Source organism: Alosa pseudoharengus, unplaced genomic scaffold (assembly GCF_046254945.1).
Source record: "Alosa pseudoharengus isolate Yale_2024_CS ecotype anadromous, Long Island Sound unplaced genomic scaffold, YU_APseudo_1.1 YU_APseudo_1.1_scf_13, whole genome shotgun sequence".
Classification (NCBI taxonomy): Eukaryota; Metazoa; Chordata; class Actinopteri; order Clupeiformes; family Clupeidae; genus Alosa; species Alosa pseudoharengus.
Genome location: NW_027468598.1, coordinates 22,847,159 through 22,864,275, shown reverse-complemented (window position 1 = coordinate 22,864,275; position 17,117 = coordinate 22,847,159). Strand labels below are relative to the sequence as shown.

The window sequence follows — 17,117 nt, the reverse complement described above, 5'->3', positions numbered from 1 at the left end:
GTATGATTGCACTAGAAGCAGAACAGATATATACTGCCACCTACTGTGCTGGGGTGTTCACCGATACAATGAAATATGATTTTCGAAAATTCGTTCTCAAGAGAATAACCTAACAAGATAAGTAGGAAAACTAATGTAGTATTATTAGCATAAATACGTTTTATTGCCTTTACACATGTGAAGCATAGAAGGGGACAGTATCATTTGTTGAAAAGACGGAACGTAAAGGGCTACGCCGTGGGTACTTTACGTCGACGTAAGATACGCCGTGAGTCAGTGACAACAACAACAGCTAGAAATCAACCTGTTAAGATGCCATTAAGAACTGAGTCGTACGGTTACTTTTAGCGAGAGGTTAATAAACGTCCAATAACACTTTGACGTCATCTACATCTTCTTCTTATCATCCAGATTGGTAACGTTTGACGTTATATATTTGCTGGAAAGGTAGGCTACACGGGATTTTGGACTGAAACAACAGCTAGCCAGCCTGCTTGCTGCTAGCTAGCTGGCTGGCTGACATGCATATAGATAAATGTCTTACAGGAGGTATCTAGTGGTGCTAGCTTCCAAATGATAGTCTTGAAAATGCAGTAGCATTTTATGTTAGTCGTGTCTAATTCCAACGTTTTGTCATCGGTTTGCTCATCTACCCAGGCAACTTGTACTTTCAATGTAATCATCCACTAGTGAGGGTAACGTTAGCAGCTATATCGATTTAGATACAACCAGACAGCTTGCTGTCGTTGGTTAAGGTTTCTTGTTCTTGTTGGTAAATGACAGTTCGATATTTTGTGATTTTAACTTAGGCCTATAGATTAAAGTTAGTAAAGCAAACGGTTCAGGCTGTTACTGTGGTAAGGTAGTTCAATGAAGTGATGCTGATCTGTTGGAAATCTCGACACAAGCCATCTGGCTTTCTGTCGACTTGTTTTAAATGGGATTTTACATTACGGTCTCTGTACGTGCTGTTTACATTAGTCTTAAATATTAGCTGTTACGAGTTAGCAACAGAAACAAATGAGATAGTCCAAAAAGATGCGCAGTTTGATTTTACCTACAACGATGAAGTGAACACTGGCATCCAGACAATCTACGCTTTCAACCACACGGTCTCTCGAAACAAGGTAACGTTATGTGAATTACAATACATATTTGGACCATTCAAGTGATGTCTTCAAATGTAACAGACAGTACGTATTTGTTGCTATTTCTTATCCAGACGGAAGGCGTAAGAGTGTGGGTGAATCTGCTGACAGAGAATACAAAAAGCCCCATCCTTTTTGTTGTGAGGCAGAAGCAGGCTGTGTTGTCTTTTCAAGTCCCCCTAATCCTACGTGGCCTGTGAGTAATGTTACTGGATTTGTGTTGACTCTTCTCTATGCATGTAATAACACATTGTTGAGGATTCCATATCATTAATGATGTGATGTAATGTAAGGATATGTTGCACACTTATGGTATTTTGCTTAAACTATTTTGACGCGTTCTTAAGCTGAAAGTACTCAGAGGGTGTCAATCTCACTTGCACTTGTACATTGTCAATAGATCATATGAGAAGGCTTGGCAAACAGACACCTTACACCTGGCCATTGGGAACAGCAGTTTATTCCTTTCCTCTTTTGCTGTTCACCACTAGACTTCAGCAAATAAGATAACTACTTTGTATGTTACTCTGAGGTTTTCAAACTCCTTGCAATCTGTTGAGTTCTACTCTGTGAGTAAATCTCGATGTCCCACCCTAAGGTCTAAGCCCTGAACCCTCAAAGACTTAACTGACCTCTGTTGTTAAGTGATTGGGTTTTTAGAGGCCGTAGGGCTTCACATTCCTAATAACAAGGATTGGACAGCACCTGTGACCTATTGTTAAATTGACTACACCAAAAACGTGTTGCAAACACGTTTCCTTTTTAATTTTCTGTCAGTTGGCTGGTTATTCCCTTGAGTAAAGTCTGCAGAGATGCCGACTTAAGGGAAAGGCACAGAAAGGGTGTGAACGAGTCCTCATGCAGGGGGGGACATTGAGATGTACCTTATGTGTGTGACCCCATTCTTTTGTTTTTGCAGGTACCAGAGGAAATACCTGTACACCCAAGTGGGACGTACATTGTGTCAGCCACCTACACGTGCTCTCTCAGAGACAGAGTACTTTTATGTGGATGTGTCTACGCTCTCAAGTTCCACAATCAAGTACCAGTTCAGAATCAGTCGTGTGGACAGTTTCACATTGCAGTAAGTAGGAGATAACATAGGCCTAGATGTTAGCAATGATACAATGACCATACAAAATTCAGACCATTCAGAATGAGCCCTTGTAATCTAAATGCTGAAGTGCCAATTCGTCCCCTGGAATAGAGGAGGAACTGAAGGCTCACATGTTTCTGTCTTCCTCCACTAGGACCGATCTGAAATTCAGCTTCACTGCAACTCCATCCCAACCTCAGGTAGGAACTCGGTCAAGAAAGGTTTGATTGATAAGTGTAATTGACAAACATTAGAGAAGTGCACACTGGATGTTTTGCATGGCTTGATGTCCACATCCAGTAAGTAGGAGAGTCATCCACCCCCCGTTTTCCTCATTTTTTTTCTAATTGTTAAAGTGGCACAGACATTTCTAGAATATTAAGGATGCGTGGCAAGTCTGTGTAAATGGGTATGATACTTGATAGCACCGAGTTGTCGCCTTCATATAAGCACAGTTTATGCCTTGACAAAACTGCTGATGTTTAAATATTAACACAGACTTGGTTAACAGCAGCCATTGCACAATCTAAGGTAAATAGAGATTGTTTTTTATAACCCACTACAGTATTTCAAATATGACTTTCCTGATGGCGTGGACTCCGTTATTGTGAAAGTGAACTCGCAGACAAACTTCCCATGCTCAGTCATGTCCATCCAGGACATACAAGTAAGCAGTTCTGACCACTTCCACTTTTTCATTCACATGCACAGTCATGTGTCTCTGACCCTACTTTGCACATGGATCCAAATGATTTTTTAAGACAGATTTTAGACTATGATACTTATGAAACATTATGTCTTATACCTAAACTCACATTGTGTAACATAATGATGTCAGTTCAGTTTGTGGAGCAGCGACACACTTTTCATAATCCGTTTGCCAATACCCTGTGCTCAACCTTGATAGTGTCCAGTCTACGATTTGGACAACAATGTTGCCTTCATTGGGATGTACCAGACAATGACCAAGACAGCAGCCATTACTGTACAGGTAATGAGTAAACATAATCTGTGCATACAGTATAAGCGTAAGTTCTCGACATCTATTCTGTCTTACTCTCCTATTGCTGTTAATGAGTAGAGAGAGATTGCATTGGCCAAATTGTACATATTAATAGGATGTCTATGTTTTATTAAATTATTCAAAGAATAAAGTGCACTCGGCAAGTGGACAGTATTGTGTGTACAATCCATCCTCTGTTATGTGAAAATGAGTATTGCATTCAAATGATAACACCTGTTGATTCTGAGAATGAATGCGTTCTGGAAAAGTTCTTCTATTTAACTAAATGTTTGTTTAATAAGAAGAATATGTATACATATTGCATTCCTATTTCTTACAGTCAATTTTTCTTTTTCTTTTAGAGAAAAGATTTCCCAAGTAACAGTTTTTATGTGGTTGTTGTGGTGAAGACTGAAGATGAGGCATGCGGGGGTCCTCTGAAGTACTACCCACTATTGCCAGGTGACTCTCTCTGTTCACTGTCTGTTTATGACCCTTAAACACACTAAGTGGTTTAGTCAGAAATGATCATCTCCTATCAGTTGAAGCAGTAAACTTCATTCCAGTCAATGTAGATGAATGGGAGTTAAAAAACAAAATATGTGTCACATTATTCTTTATAGTGGTCATTGTTCCTTTAGACTGATTTCCCTCAGGATAAATAAAGAATCTATCTACATTACAAAAAATACCCCCTGTATAGCTGCTGTTATGAAATGCAGATGTCTGTCTGTAATCCTATTTCAGATCAATTGATGGATCCTGGAAACCGGAGTAAAACTCTTGATGTAGTTGTTTCCCCGGCTATAAAATGTAAGTTACATTGTTACTGCTGGTTATTTCTTGTAAGTACTAGACCTTAATTTGTAATTTGCAGTTCAAACATGCTTGGTTTTTCACACTCCTTTTCCTGTAGCTGAGGTGTATGTCATGGGGATGCTCTTCTGCCTGGGCATCTTCCTCTCATTTTACGTGCTCACCTTCCTGATGGCCTGTGTGGAAAGTAAGAGGTAAGCAAAATAACAGCAACCACGTGACATGTCACTAAGAAACAGTAAGAGTCAAGTCCATACAACCACATGACACAACAGATAAACAGTAAGAGTCAAGTCCATACAACCACATGACACAACAGATAAACAGTAAGAGTCAAGTCCATACCTGTTTTTGGGGTAGATGTCTACTGAATAAACTCCAGACATGGTACTGTATTTTATAAGTGTCAGTAGACCTATGAAATGTCTCAGAAATGTAGCGTATATATGCCATAGCAGGTCCTTATTTTTATGAAAGACTAATGTTCAAACATTAGACTTAAGTCCTAAGTCTTTAAGTATCTTAAGTAAGCATCATAGCTATCCTTGTGTAATGACTAATGCTTATGATATTGTTACCTTGTTGCCTAATAGATCATTACGTTTTATTGATTTTACATTTTATAAAACCAGTGTTGTTAGGTGCTTCAGTAACTCACTGTTGGAGGAAGGATTGGATTGTTTGTCCTGAGAGAGGGCAGGCCTCCTTTATGGAGAGACTGATTCACTTTCCAATGTGTACATGACCTCTACCATATCCAAATGAAAATCCAGCTGTTGTGTGTAGTTCTACCAGGATAGAATGAAGATGTAATAAGATAAAGTGACCACCTGAGAGAAATTGTTGTGTTTATTTTTCTGTGCTTTCCTGGTGTTTTTTTTTTGCAGAGGTCACCATAAGAGGGAGTGCCACCCAGATATGTCACCTGCAGAGACAGGTAAGCTTCAGGAACTTGGCACAGAGAACGCATGTCAACATAGACAAGTATTAGCTGCTGTAGAGGAACTGTAGGAACTGTAATCTTGAATAGCTATGACCACATAGTGTGTGTTTGTTTCATATAAAGTAGTGCCTATTTGCATGTACATAGAATTTGAGAGGCAAATCATTATATTGTGTCTATCTGAGTGGCATAATTTTAGAACTCCACATGGTTGAAGGGTCAGAAACCAAATTTTATGTAAAATAGCAAATGCTCTTCTGCTTTATACTCTTAACATTTACATTATTGTTGATTGTGAAATTAAATTTACTTTCCACTCTTTTTGTTTCTCTTCTGAAATCCCTGTGTTTCTCAACTCAGCTTCTCTGTTGGGTAAGCATCTTGTTGCAATGTTTCTGATAAGTCACTGAAAAGTGACTCTCCTTTAGCTGTAATGTGCACACATCAGATACCAATAGTCAAAGTGCATTTCACGTTGCTTAGCTTGAATCTGTCACATTCATATAAAGCGTGTAAATGTCTATACCGGCGTTTTTTTAACCGGCATTAGTCACATGTTTCTAAGAGGAAACACTCCAAACACAAAGGAATATTTAAACTAGGAGAAACACGCAACACCATATCTCATTAAACAGTGAATCAGTGCTGTTGGACAGATTTTCTCCATCAATCAATAGCTTATCAGGTGACTTGCAGTGGGGGCTTTAGCAGGAGAAGGCTAAATATACAGACATTGAAGCAGGATGTTTAGTAAAAGATAATTTTCCTTTTCACTTGTGTAACTGTGTTATGCGGTTCAGCCTTGCACCTGCCCGGACTTGAACCCGCTGCTTGCACCATTGCAAGTGTCTTACGAATGAGTTGACGTTTTTATTCAAAATTAAGAGACCACTGAACATTTGAATATGACCGTCAACTCATTCAAATGTCACTCAGCAATCGTAGGATGACATCGGAAAAATGTGCAGTGGTTTCTAAATTTTTTCCAGAGCTGCATTGTTAGGTGCTAGCATCTCTTACTAGGATGTCTCTTAAAGCTTCAGAGAGGGTCTTTTTACTCAACATACATACTGTGCAGCTACAGTATCATACCAACTGGCTACCATTACACATGCATGCATGCATGCATGCATTGTTTTGGGTTACAGGTTTCTACATTCACAAACTAGTGTCTGTTTCTTTGCTATACTGTCTCTAATAATGCATTTTCCAATGCTGGTTTGATAATGTCCATTAGATAATGCATAGGCAATCCTAATTGACTTAATTTAAATGAACTAATATACATAAGAAAACTAACATTTATTAAGTAAAGTAAACCATAAAACTACGAAGTGTGCTCTCAAATTTTATGAAAATGATTTAGCTGAAATGAAATTACAGCTAAATTAAGAGCAAGTAGAGATGTGAACAGATCCTGGAAAACATGGATGTCTTGTCCTTCTTTGATGAACCAATCAAAGTTTGCAACCAATCAACCAACATTTGAGCAGTGTAAAACTAGGATAACATTGTGGTCAGTTGAGGGAAACAAACCATCATGTGCTTAACAATTCTCCAGTGTTTTGAATGCTTTTATAGTGTTAAACGGTCATTTTTATTGGAGTATGAATTATAACTTCTGTATTTTTCTGAGTGTTTTTCTGTCCTTTTGCAGGAAAAGGCCTGGTCACTCCCTTACCTTATGAGTACGGTTCAGTCGGTAAGTCATGTGTCGACATTATCCTCAATCTGAGAGCTATCTCCCATGAGAGCCATAGTCATGTGTGGAAATATCACATGGCATAAATCACCGACCTTACTCTAGCGTCTTGCATCTTTCTGTACACCCTTCCCTCAACTTCTGTTTTGTCTTTTCTCCTTCTTTAATTTAGCAGACAATGGAAGCTCTTTCAGCTCAGAGGCCATTACTGACAGTATAGCATCAGCTGAAGTTCACTATGGATACATGGGTATGGACAACAGAAGCACACAAATGTGCAATATATTTCAATCTCATTATTGAATGAGATAATATTATTGAGATAATATTATCCTTAATGTATATTTAGAATGGATTCAACAGTTATTAAAATATCTTGTACATGTTGCCACAAGAAAATTGCAAAAAAGGGTCATTGTTACAGTCATAGGAATTCCCTAGAATAGCACATTTTCATATCGATTCATTGTAATCAGTTGGTACTGAGTGAGCGTGCCATTGAAGATTCTAGGCTTTTAAATTAATTTGTGTCACTATAATCATATTGATTTGGCCACCAAAATCTGTCTCCATTATCACTCTCTCTGCGTTATTCCAACTATGTTGTTGTCCATCACCATGTCTCTCCATTAGAACGGTCTTTGGAGAGTGTTGGCTGCAGTCGACAGGATTCTCTCAGTTCTGTTGAAGAAGACGATTATGACACATTGGCAGACATTGACTCCGATAAGAACATTGTCCGCACTAAGGTATGTTGATGCCATTTTGATGTTATATTCAGGAAAGCTTTCACATTTTTTCATATCTTACATGTCATTCAAATGTTTTTTAATTAATGCTACTGAAATTCATTTGCCTGTCTGTCGCAGAAATACCTTTGTGTATCAGATCTGGCTCGCAAAGATAAGAGGATCCTGAGCAAAAAGTACCAGATCTACTTCTGGTGAGTGGTAACAAAAGGTGGTAATATTGCTATAATGTCCAGTATGCACTGTATCTGGAGAGTGACCCAGTTACCACAGAATCCAAGGCCTTTCAGTTTTTGGCCAGGTTCTTTATTTACTCATAGGGAAGCAATGAAATGAGATCTGACCTGCTTCTCCATTTCACAGCTGAGAAATGGCCTTCCTCTTGTCTCAGCTCAAGTTGAATTTAAGTTCAACTTAAGGGGCTCTATTATGATTGTCAAAAGTGCAGCGCAAAGCGTATTCTCATCACGACGCAAAGCGACGGTGAAGTTAGTTTCACTTTGCCTATGAGTTCAAATAATAGAGGAGTGCAGATGCGTGTAGGCTATACTCTGCTAGGTTTTTAATAAAGCATGGTTTAGTGGAATACCTGTTCAATATGGTCTCGCATGCAAGCAGATTCCTTCAAATACGCTGGTGACCATCAAAATACCAATGCGCTGTTTGAAGTTGCGCTAGATAGATACATAAATAGATATGATCCCCAAGGGGAAATTCAAGAAAAAAATGCTGCTTGCTGTTAAAGGGAATGACAGATGTCACTCTCATTGGTTTAAAGGATGTCACCTTATTTCTACTAAGAGGGGTTTGGAGGAAACAGGTGAGATCTCAATAAACGCTGATTTGTTTCTACTCAGAAATAATGTTTTTCAGGACAAGACATTTTCCTTGGCTATTTACCCACGTCAATAGCTCTGTCTGAGGAGCCCTGTTTAGAGCACTCTGTTTGTGTAGCTGTTCCTTTACAAACACAAGCATATTGCACAATGGCTTTGCTTCAACATTTTAGTAACAGGTCGCAGGATAAAAGCAAATTTTTGCACTTTCGTTCTTCAGTCACAAACGGAGACGTGGTCCAGATAGGAACAATTTTGGTGGTTTTATTCAACAAGCTTCTCTGTTTGAGGTCATGGAAGTTCTGAATGGCTTGTTACATTGTTAACCATCCCAGATACCCCAAAACATGCATTAAAGCACTGAAAAAGTATTTCTCTTTTCATAGTATGGGACCTTTTATTTACCATTTCATAAATATGCAATTGGAAAATATGTTCACTGGTAGGAAATAGACCAGAGATTGTACAGCATGTTCTTCGTTATTGTAACTGCATGTTTAGAACATGCACATATCAATATCATCAATATGTCCATAATGTTTAGCGCTATGATTCCAGTAATAGTGTGGGTATTAATTTCATATACAACAAAACCTTGAGCTTCAGTTTTGGGAGGCCTGAATTGATGTGAAATTATGCCTTGTTATTTGTAATATGATCAGTTAGGGAATGATGGTGAGGTAACAAGTGGATGTTTTTTTTTCACAGGAACATTTCCACCATAGCTGTGTTCTATGCTCTACCTGTGATCCAGCTGGTCATCACATACCAGACGGTACTTCTGTCTCCTTGTTTTGTAACATATTTAAGAACACTACACTTGTCATATCTTACAGTGGTGAATTTAGTGGTGAATTTAAACACTTATATGATGTAGTCCTTGCAGTATATACATAAACTAGATGTACCGCGTAGCGGTACAAAATATGACCGCCGCTCAGTCCTGCACATCCATTCCGCGAAAATAAATCATATTAATGAATTTGTCTCCATCTTCTACTCCATTCCCCACTCTTGAAACTTTTGTGTATGCTTGTTTGAAATGTGTGTTTGCACACATTCCGCACACAAAGTAGCCTACTGGCGCTGCAAAGGTGAATAGATTTGTTTCTGGGCCAAAAAATCTGTAACATTGTTATAAAACCTTTAAAATCTCTAAACAATCACAAGTAGGGCAGTTCATCACAGTCCATCCATTCCACTGGACTGATGAAAGGTACACCTGTAGGCTACATTGTATTTGGGAAAAGCAGAAGGTAGCAGCATAATGTATTTATTTATTTATTATTAAACAAAACAATCCCTGTCAGTTCCATGCAGTTTTCAACAGCTATCAAGAAGAGAGGTCATGTCATGGATTTTTGTGAATGTTTCTTCTTCTACATATGCATAAGTTTAGTCATCTAGTTCAAATGATATTCAGCTTTATTGCCAATGCACAAATGAAATACCAGTAGTCTAAAACAAAATGCCGTTTTTCCCAGTGGTGCAAATAACTGACATGTCCAAAGGGCCTTCATGAAATGCGTTGCGAGACTGTTCATACACATTTTAACGGGCAAAGTTGAAGAGCTACTCTCCGTTATTGTTTGTGCAAATAATATGCTGATTCATGTTCCCTTGCATTTTGCAACCATGAGGTCAATGGTTAAGCTCAATCTTTTGACGCAATCTTTTGATTTTCACCCAGCCTAGTCCATGGTAGGCGCCCGATAGAAATATTGTTTAATTTTGCGATTGAGATATCCACGCACTGGCGCCCCCCCTGCGACGTGTTCGCCCCCCGGTTTTAGAGCTATTCTAAATGCAAAAATGCATAGAGGGAGTTATGACAAAACCGTGACTGTTAACAAACTATAAGCTATATAAGGTAGGCCCTATGCTAGGCCTATTACACAACACAAATTGTCGCTAGGCTATGCTGGCGACCCAAATAAAATCTCCGTTGGAACCAATGGCTTACACCTTACAGTATCAAGCTGCCACCTCTTGGCGAAAAAGTTAATAGTTTTGCATATAAGTAGTAATACATTTCACGTAGCTGTGAATCACGGAAAGGGCGAATGAAGTGGACACTTCTAAACGGAACCCAACCCACTGTACAGTAGCTCAAGGTCTGTGGCTAAAGCAGCCATAATGAAAGCGTTATCATTGTTTGGATACTTCACACACACGTGTTTTTTTAATCGCATAGACTACAACTACCAAGCTGGAATCAAAGCACATCGACTCCCCTCTCACACCCTAAACACGCACTTCGAACAAACAAAAAGCGCCTCAGTCTCACGGAATAGCCATAGGCAAAACTGTATCTGACCCTTGTAACGTTGGTACTAAATCATTCATCGCAAAGAATGATTTTTGTAGCACGTGCAACAAATATGTGTAGGTACAGCCCTGCCCTGAATACATCTCAACGTGCGCTCTAAAACATCTGGTTTAAATGGAGATTGTAGATCATCACGGGATCATAGACAGGTTATCTTTCAGGTAGCCTATATATTTTCCATTAAAAACCATCACGTAGCGAACGTGTTGTGGCTAACTCACTTAGCTCCTGTTAGTAGCCTAGGTTATGGTCATAAGCAAATGAGATGACAGTCGAAAGATACAATTAGTGCTGTTATCGATTTGCTTGGTAGCTTATAAACGCATTTATGGTTTTCTACAAATACATCAATAATCAAATTGGCCTCCATCACTCAACCATGCTAACGGTAACATTATTTTACCTACGTTCTGCTATTGATAGGATTAACGTAGCCTACCTGCAGTAAAAAACAAGCATGTCCGATAAACATTCTCAGATTTATTTCGGCTTCAAGAGGAAATGGGAATTACATGTCATGCAGAAATCATCCTACCCTTAGACGTTCTCTGCGGTAAACTACTGTAGCCTACAGTCTTGTCCTTGTAGGAAGCATAGTGTCTTTCCAACCCATTTAAGATTAACTTCCAACAAAATTACGTCTCACTGCAACGATGCGCCATCTAGTGGACAAACGACTACTTATCGCCAATACTGGAAATGCAGCCATGATGATGATGATGAATATTTATTTTGGTTTTCTTTTAATCCTACTGAATTTGTAATTATGTATCGGCCGTTCTAATACCGATAGTATGTGGGTGCCTGTGTGTGTGTGTGCATGTGTATATGTGTGCACCACCATCTACAGGCCAATGAGTGTAGAGTCACTAAATGTACACATAACTTAATTTTTTAGACCCCCCCATGGATGAAATTCTACGAAACTTGGCATACCCCCAGAGAATGTCAGGTTAATCATACACATAAAATTTGGTGCAGTTCTGAACGTCTTTACTGAAGAGAGGGGCGATTAAAGCAGAATGATATTGCATTTTCATTTTTTACCGGGGGGGTGCAAATCACAAATGAGTGATTATGGGCTAAGTTGATGTGGGCCCTTGAGACCAACATACCATAAAAATTTCTTCATCCTCGGTGCCACGGTTCAGGTAGTTATTGAGGAAAAACTGCATTTTTTGGGTTTCGGGGGGCCCAGCGCGGAGGGGGAGTGGCCCCCGGGGACCAAACGAAATTTTTCCGTAAAAGTCTAGTGGGGCTACATACCCACCAAATTTCATGTGCCCTGGTGTTTCGGTGCCCCGGGTATCGTTGACCAAAATTTCAGGAAGTAGATGACGGGAAAAAAAAAAAAAAAAAAAAAAACTTTGACAATCCCTATATGACCGCTTCGCTAGCTTCGCTAGCGGCGGTCATAATAATTAATGTGTAACAGGAGGTTTACACATAGATTTTACTCCTCATCAGTAATCAGATTGTTACATTGCAGAACCCCTTGCAAGGACATTTGATAAAGCCTTAGAATAGAGAGACCTTATTTTCTCTTGGGCCTGTGAAAGTAGGTGTTATAATTAGACTGGATTAGGCTGACTGCCCCAGCCTGAGCTCAGGCTCCTCATCGATCTCCATCAGACCGAAACAATGTGAAAACAGTTTTACAGTAAAACTGATGTGTGTCAAACAACACTAATGCTAAATTGTTTTGTTTTTTTTATATATATATATATATATATATTAACAGGTTGTGAACGTGACAGGAAATCAAGACATCTGTTACTACAACTTCCTGTGTGCACACCCATTGGGAGCACTCAGGTTTGTTTATTTACATAAGTTGTTAACCCCTCGTTCCCTGTTGTTTGGTAGGGCTTTTACTAAATAAAACATTTTTTTCTTGAAATCCAGACCAGGAAACCTGTAGTATGTACTACAAGAGACTTCGACACTGAAAAATGTATTAGATATATTTTCTTTTCACAAAGCACTGCTTCACTTGTCTCTTAGAAAATGTTACATGTTTATTGAATATTAATGAAGCAGTTATGAAGCCCACTTGTTGATTTTAGTGCATTCAATTGTCATGTTGAGTTTATTTATTGAATTATTTTTAATTATTTTCATTTAGTTCCTTCAACAATATTCTGAGTAACCTTGGTTACGTGATGCTGGGGTTGCTCTTCCTCCTCATTGTGCTTCAGAGAGACATGAAACACAACCGCGCGCTTGTACGGAATGACCTGGCTGCATTGGTGAGATGGATCTCAGCAAATCAGAGAGCAATATAATGTAGATTATCCCATGCATCACATGAAATATAACACATACATTATGCCGCTATGATTATATAAAGTATTAAATAGAACCTCTCTGTTTCTCTGTTTCTCTCTCTCTCTCTTTCTCAGGAATGTGGAATTCCGAAACACTTTGGTCTGTTTTATGCAATGGGCACAGCTCTGATGATGGAGGGGCTTCTCAGTGCCTGCTACCATGTCTGCCCCAACTACACAAACTTTCAGTTTGGTGAGATCATTATATTGAGTATGCGGTTTATGTTGAATGTCAGAAGGCTACACCGCTTATCGAGCGATAACGTTGATTTTGACACATAAATGGTAAAAATAATGATAAATAAGCATATGTAGGTATATAGGCTATATTTGAATCAGTGTTATCCAGTAAATCAATGTTGATTGTTGTAAAAAATATATCTTCATGCTTTTGTTCAAAACAATCACATGCTAACAATAAGATTGAATTTAAAAAGCAGGTTAACAGTATTACCAATTTGCCGATCGCTGAATTGCTGTCATAATCTACGTTATCGCTCGACAAGCGGATGTTTAGGGGTAGGGAAGTTCTTAATTGTGTTAACTGTTCATGTGCATGATTATTTAAGATGTGTTTTTCACTTTGCCCCAGTCAACTTCTAGTTTTGCTGTTATGGAGTTGAAACATTTAGGAGCCACTACTGCTCCGACCAAAATGCTAGACCTTGTTACAGGACAGAAAACAGAGTGCTCTGCTATGACCTCGATCCACACACACATTTTTGTTTTGAGTTGGACACAACAGGTCATTGCAGGAATCACACTAGAAAGATCAAGGGGTTCTGTCTGAAATCAATTTCCCCTTCCTTCGCAGACACATCCTTTATGTATATGATTGCTGGACTCTGTATGCTGAAACTTTACCAAAAGAGGCATCCAGACATCAATGCCAGTGCCTACACTGCCTATGCCTGCCTTGCGGCAGTCATCTTCTTCTCTGTGCTGGGTGTGGTAAGTGCAGCATTGATTTAACCTTCTAATCACCATCTGCATGATGCGGGGATCACACTGGCCAGCGGCAAGCGGCAGGTTTCATATCGTTCTCTATTATATGGTTTGGCAGCGGAACTGTGGCAGCGCTAGCGTTGAACAAGCTGAGCATTGAACTTGATTCATCTTTTAAAGCGCAATGCTAGCGTAGTTTGTGTTACTTGGGAACGAGATAGAACTTATTATGGTGTGAGCGTTGTGTTACGCTTACCGCTGCCCCTTCGTTATTTCCAGTGTGATCTCCGCCTTAATGTTGTCCCTTGGTAAAACAAGTATACTGTACGTCATGGGTAGATTATTCTGAAACTGATCGTGAATTAGTTTTGTTCACTGCCTGTGGTTGACAAGAAAATAAACAGCCAGCTTGTGTGGAATGAAATGATTTTTCTAAATATCATTGGTCACTGCTGTGTGTGGAAGAATGTTCAAAGTGTGTTTTTGTGTTTCCTCGTAGGTGTTTGGAAAAGGGAACACTGTTTTCTGGATCGTCTTCTCGGTGATCCACATCCTGGCCACAATGCTCCTCAGTACTCAACTGTACTACATGGGCCGCTGGCGGCTTGGTGAGCTCTTTGTCATGATTTCCATAGCAGAGGCAGAATTGACATGGTCGTGCCCTCAGTGTTGGCCCATACACATGACTGTTGGTTTTAATAGGGTGTATCAAACATTATAATATATTTTCAGAAAAATAAACAATATATAGGTCATTACACTGTTTTATTTTATTTCTATCAATATGTTATATATTCAGTCTAGGCTTAGCATGTAATGCTATTCCTTGGCTGTAACAGAACAGAAAATATTGTATATGAAAAGGCATTTTTTGTAAATCAATTGTGGATTACAGATTCTGGAGTTTTCCGTCGGATACTGCACATTGTCTACACAGACTGTATCAGAACATGCAGTGGTCCCATGTACATTGTGAGTAAGACACAATTATCAGACTCGTCATGTTTCTTGAAAAACAACTTTGCGCATATATTGGTAAAACATTTCTCAGGAAATATTATAAACATGTGGGAGGTCAAGAAATAGTGTAGGAGATCAAAAATGATGCTTGATTATCTGTGAGTACACTTTAAAAAGTATTTGTGTCTGGTGTTTGTTTATCCCAGGACCGGATGGTGTTACTTGTCATGGGAAACATTGTTAACTGGTCCCTGTAAGTATACACTTCACAGCTATATAACAATTACATTTCCTATTGACTGTGTATATGGCATGTCTTTGTATCTAGACACAAATACTGTAAAGAATGAGAATGAAATAATATAAGATTACATTTAATGTTAAGATTTTAGTAGCATTTCATGCATGAATAGTTGCTTCAAATATTTTGTATTAGTGGAACAACAACATTTCAGTAGAGAACAGAATCAGATATCCAGTAACCCCTTCAAATGCTCTTCAGGGCTGCATATGGTCTGATTGAGAGGCCCAGTGACTTTGCTTCATATCTACTAGCCATTGCCATCTGCAATCTTCTGCTGTACTTTGCCTTTTACATCATTATGAAGGTGAGGATACAATTCTGTGCATTTTTAACGGTGACTTACCCATTTTTTTTTTTAGATTAGATTCAACTTAATTGTCATTGTGCATAGTACAAGTACAAAGTACAATGTGACAATGTTTTTTAAATTATTTGTTTGTGTGTGTGTGTGTGTAGCTCCGCAGTGGTGAGCGAATCCAGTGCTTGGCCCTGGTGTGTATCCTCTTCACAGCAGTGGTTTGGGGCTTTGCACTGTTCTTCTTTTTCCAAGGACTCAGCACGTGGCAGGTCAGTACTGAACATGGCCATACCCGGCAGCATTTTAAATACATTAATGTCAGCTGTGTAGTATGGAAAATATTGCATATAAACACTTAAATTGTTGTGTATTGAATCTGTAATATATCGGATGAATTGTATATATTTCATATGTCTGATAAGAATAGACACTAATCTAGAAGTAATTTAACCAGTCTGTTGTCATGGATACATGCAAAACATAAAAGACTCACACGACCAACCAACTGCATTCATCAGTGTGGTCACTAGTTTATGCTCCGTCTTGCTGTAGAAAACTCCTGCTGAGTCTCGTGAGCACAACCGAGAGTGCATCCTGCTCTCATTCTTTGATGATCATGACATCTGGCATTTCCTCTCCTCCATCGCCATGTTTGGCTCCTTCCTGGTGAGTCATCTGTAGTTGCTCAAATGCTGTGCCAACCTGACCCATCTCTTAGAGCCTTTATCCTGACAACAACTTTCAACTTCTTCCTACAGGTTCTGCTGACTATGGATGACGATCTTGACAACGTACAGAGAGACAAAATCTATGTGTTTTAATCCATGGACTAACTCTCACCTGTGCCAGTTAGTCATTTGCATGGGCGCAAACCTAATTGCACGTAAATGCGAAGAAAGAACGACTGGCGGTTTTCACACAACGCTTTTGTGCCCCGGGCAAGTGGATGGTTTCAGTGTGCCAATTAATAAATGTTAAATCATCACATCCCTGCACATTTCAATCATGCCATTGAGACTACTGTCATTGCTGTCTGTATAACTGCAATCAGGATGTTTGTTTTTTACGTGTTTGTGATTGAGAGGGAATATGTGTCTTGCCAAATCAGTGGCCTTTAATGTTTTGAGTCCTTCCTGTGGTCAAGCTCCCATACTGTACTATTGCTGAATTGATCTTACAAGAATTGATTGTATATCAGTAAATCATGAACATGCTTGTGATGAGCAGCTGTTGCACTATTTAGAAAGGTTACACCTTTAATAATGGGATAAAGTATCTTTTGTTTTGTGTTATGACTTGTATTATGTTCTCTTACGGTTTTACAATAAAATGATTAACAGACAAGAAAAAAAATTATTATTGAATGTGTGAAAAGTCAAAATATATGGCTGTTTCATTTAGACTAGACACAATGCATATACGTATTCTAACCTCACCTCTAACCTCTAACATCAGAGACACCGAATGTACCTGGATAAGAACTTTGATTTAGCTAGACGTTTCCTCCTTGATTTGTGTTTTCTAATATTTCGTTTTGCTCATGGTTTTGTCTACCTCTGCCCGCCGCAGAAAAAAGGTCATTTTTAATTGGCTGTCTGCACTCAGCATGAAAGAAGTGTTGGGATTGGCTGAACAACTTTGAAGAAGCTCTGTGTAGAACG

The 17,117-nt window shown here is 38.9% G+C and overlaps 1 protein-coding gene across 4 annotated transcripts; it reads left to right on the top strand.

Moving 5' to 3' along the window:
- Window positions 1–107: 107 nt before the first annotated feature.
- Window positions 108–16,819, top strand: sidt2 (SID1 transmembrane family, member 2). 4 transcript variants are annotated; one of them, XM_076282568.1, is made up of 27 exons: window positions 108–1,127; window positions 1,223–1,344; window positions 2,068–2,232; window positions 2,399–2,444; window positions 2,810–2,911; window positions 3,152–3,235; window positions 3,610–3,709; window positions 3,995–4,060; window positions 4,164–4,257; window positions 4,951–5,000; window positions 5,367–5,378; window positions 6,664–6,708; window positions 6,884–6,958; window positions 7,342–7,457; window positions 7,578–7,651; window positions 9,002–9,068; window positions 12,364–12,437; window positions 12,748–12,871; window positions 13,025–13,142; window positions 13,764–13,900; window positions 14,394–14,502; window positions 14,790–14,866; window positions 15,061–15,107; window positions 15,357–15,462; window positions 15,615–15,725; window positions 16,009–16,122; window positions 16,215–16,819. In XM_076282568.1, the coding sequence occupies exons 1-27, from the start codon at window positions 879–881 to the stop codon at window positions 16,275–16,277; spliced, it is 2,547 nt and encodes an 848-aa protein (XP_076138683.1). In that variant the 5' UTR covers window positions 108–878; the 3' UTR covers window positions 16,278–16,819. The 4 variants fall into 4 exon arrangements, with proteins under 4 accessions (XP_076138683.1, XP_076138682.1, XP_076138686.1 ...); XM_076282567.1 differs by having other exon boundaries at window positions 109–1,127; window positions 6,881–6,958; XM_076282571.1 differs by lacking the exon at window positions 5,367–5,378 and having other exon boundaries at window positions 109–1,127.
- The last annotated feature ends 298 nt before the right edge of the window (window positions 16,820–17,117 follow it).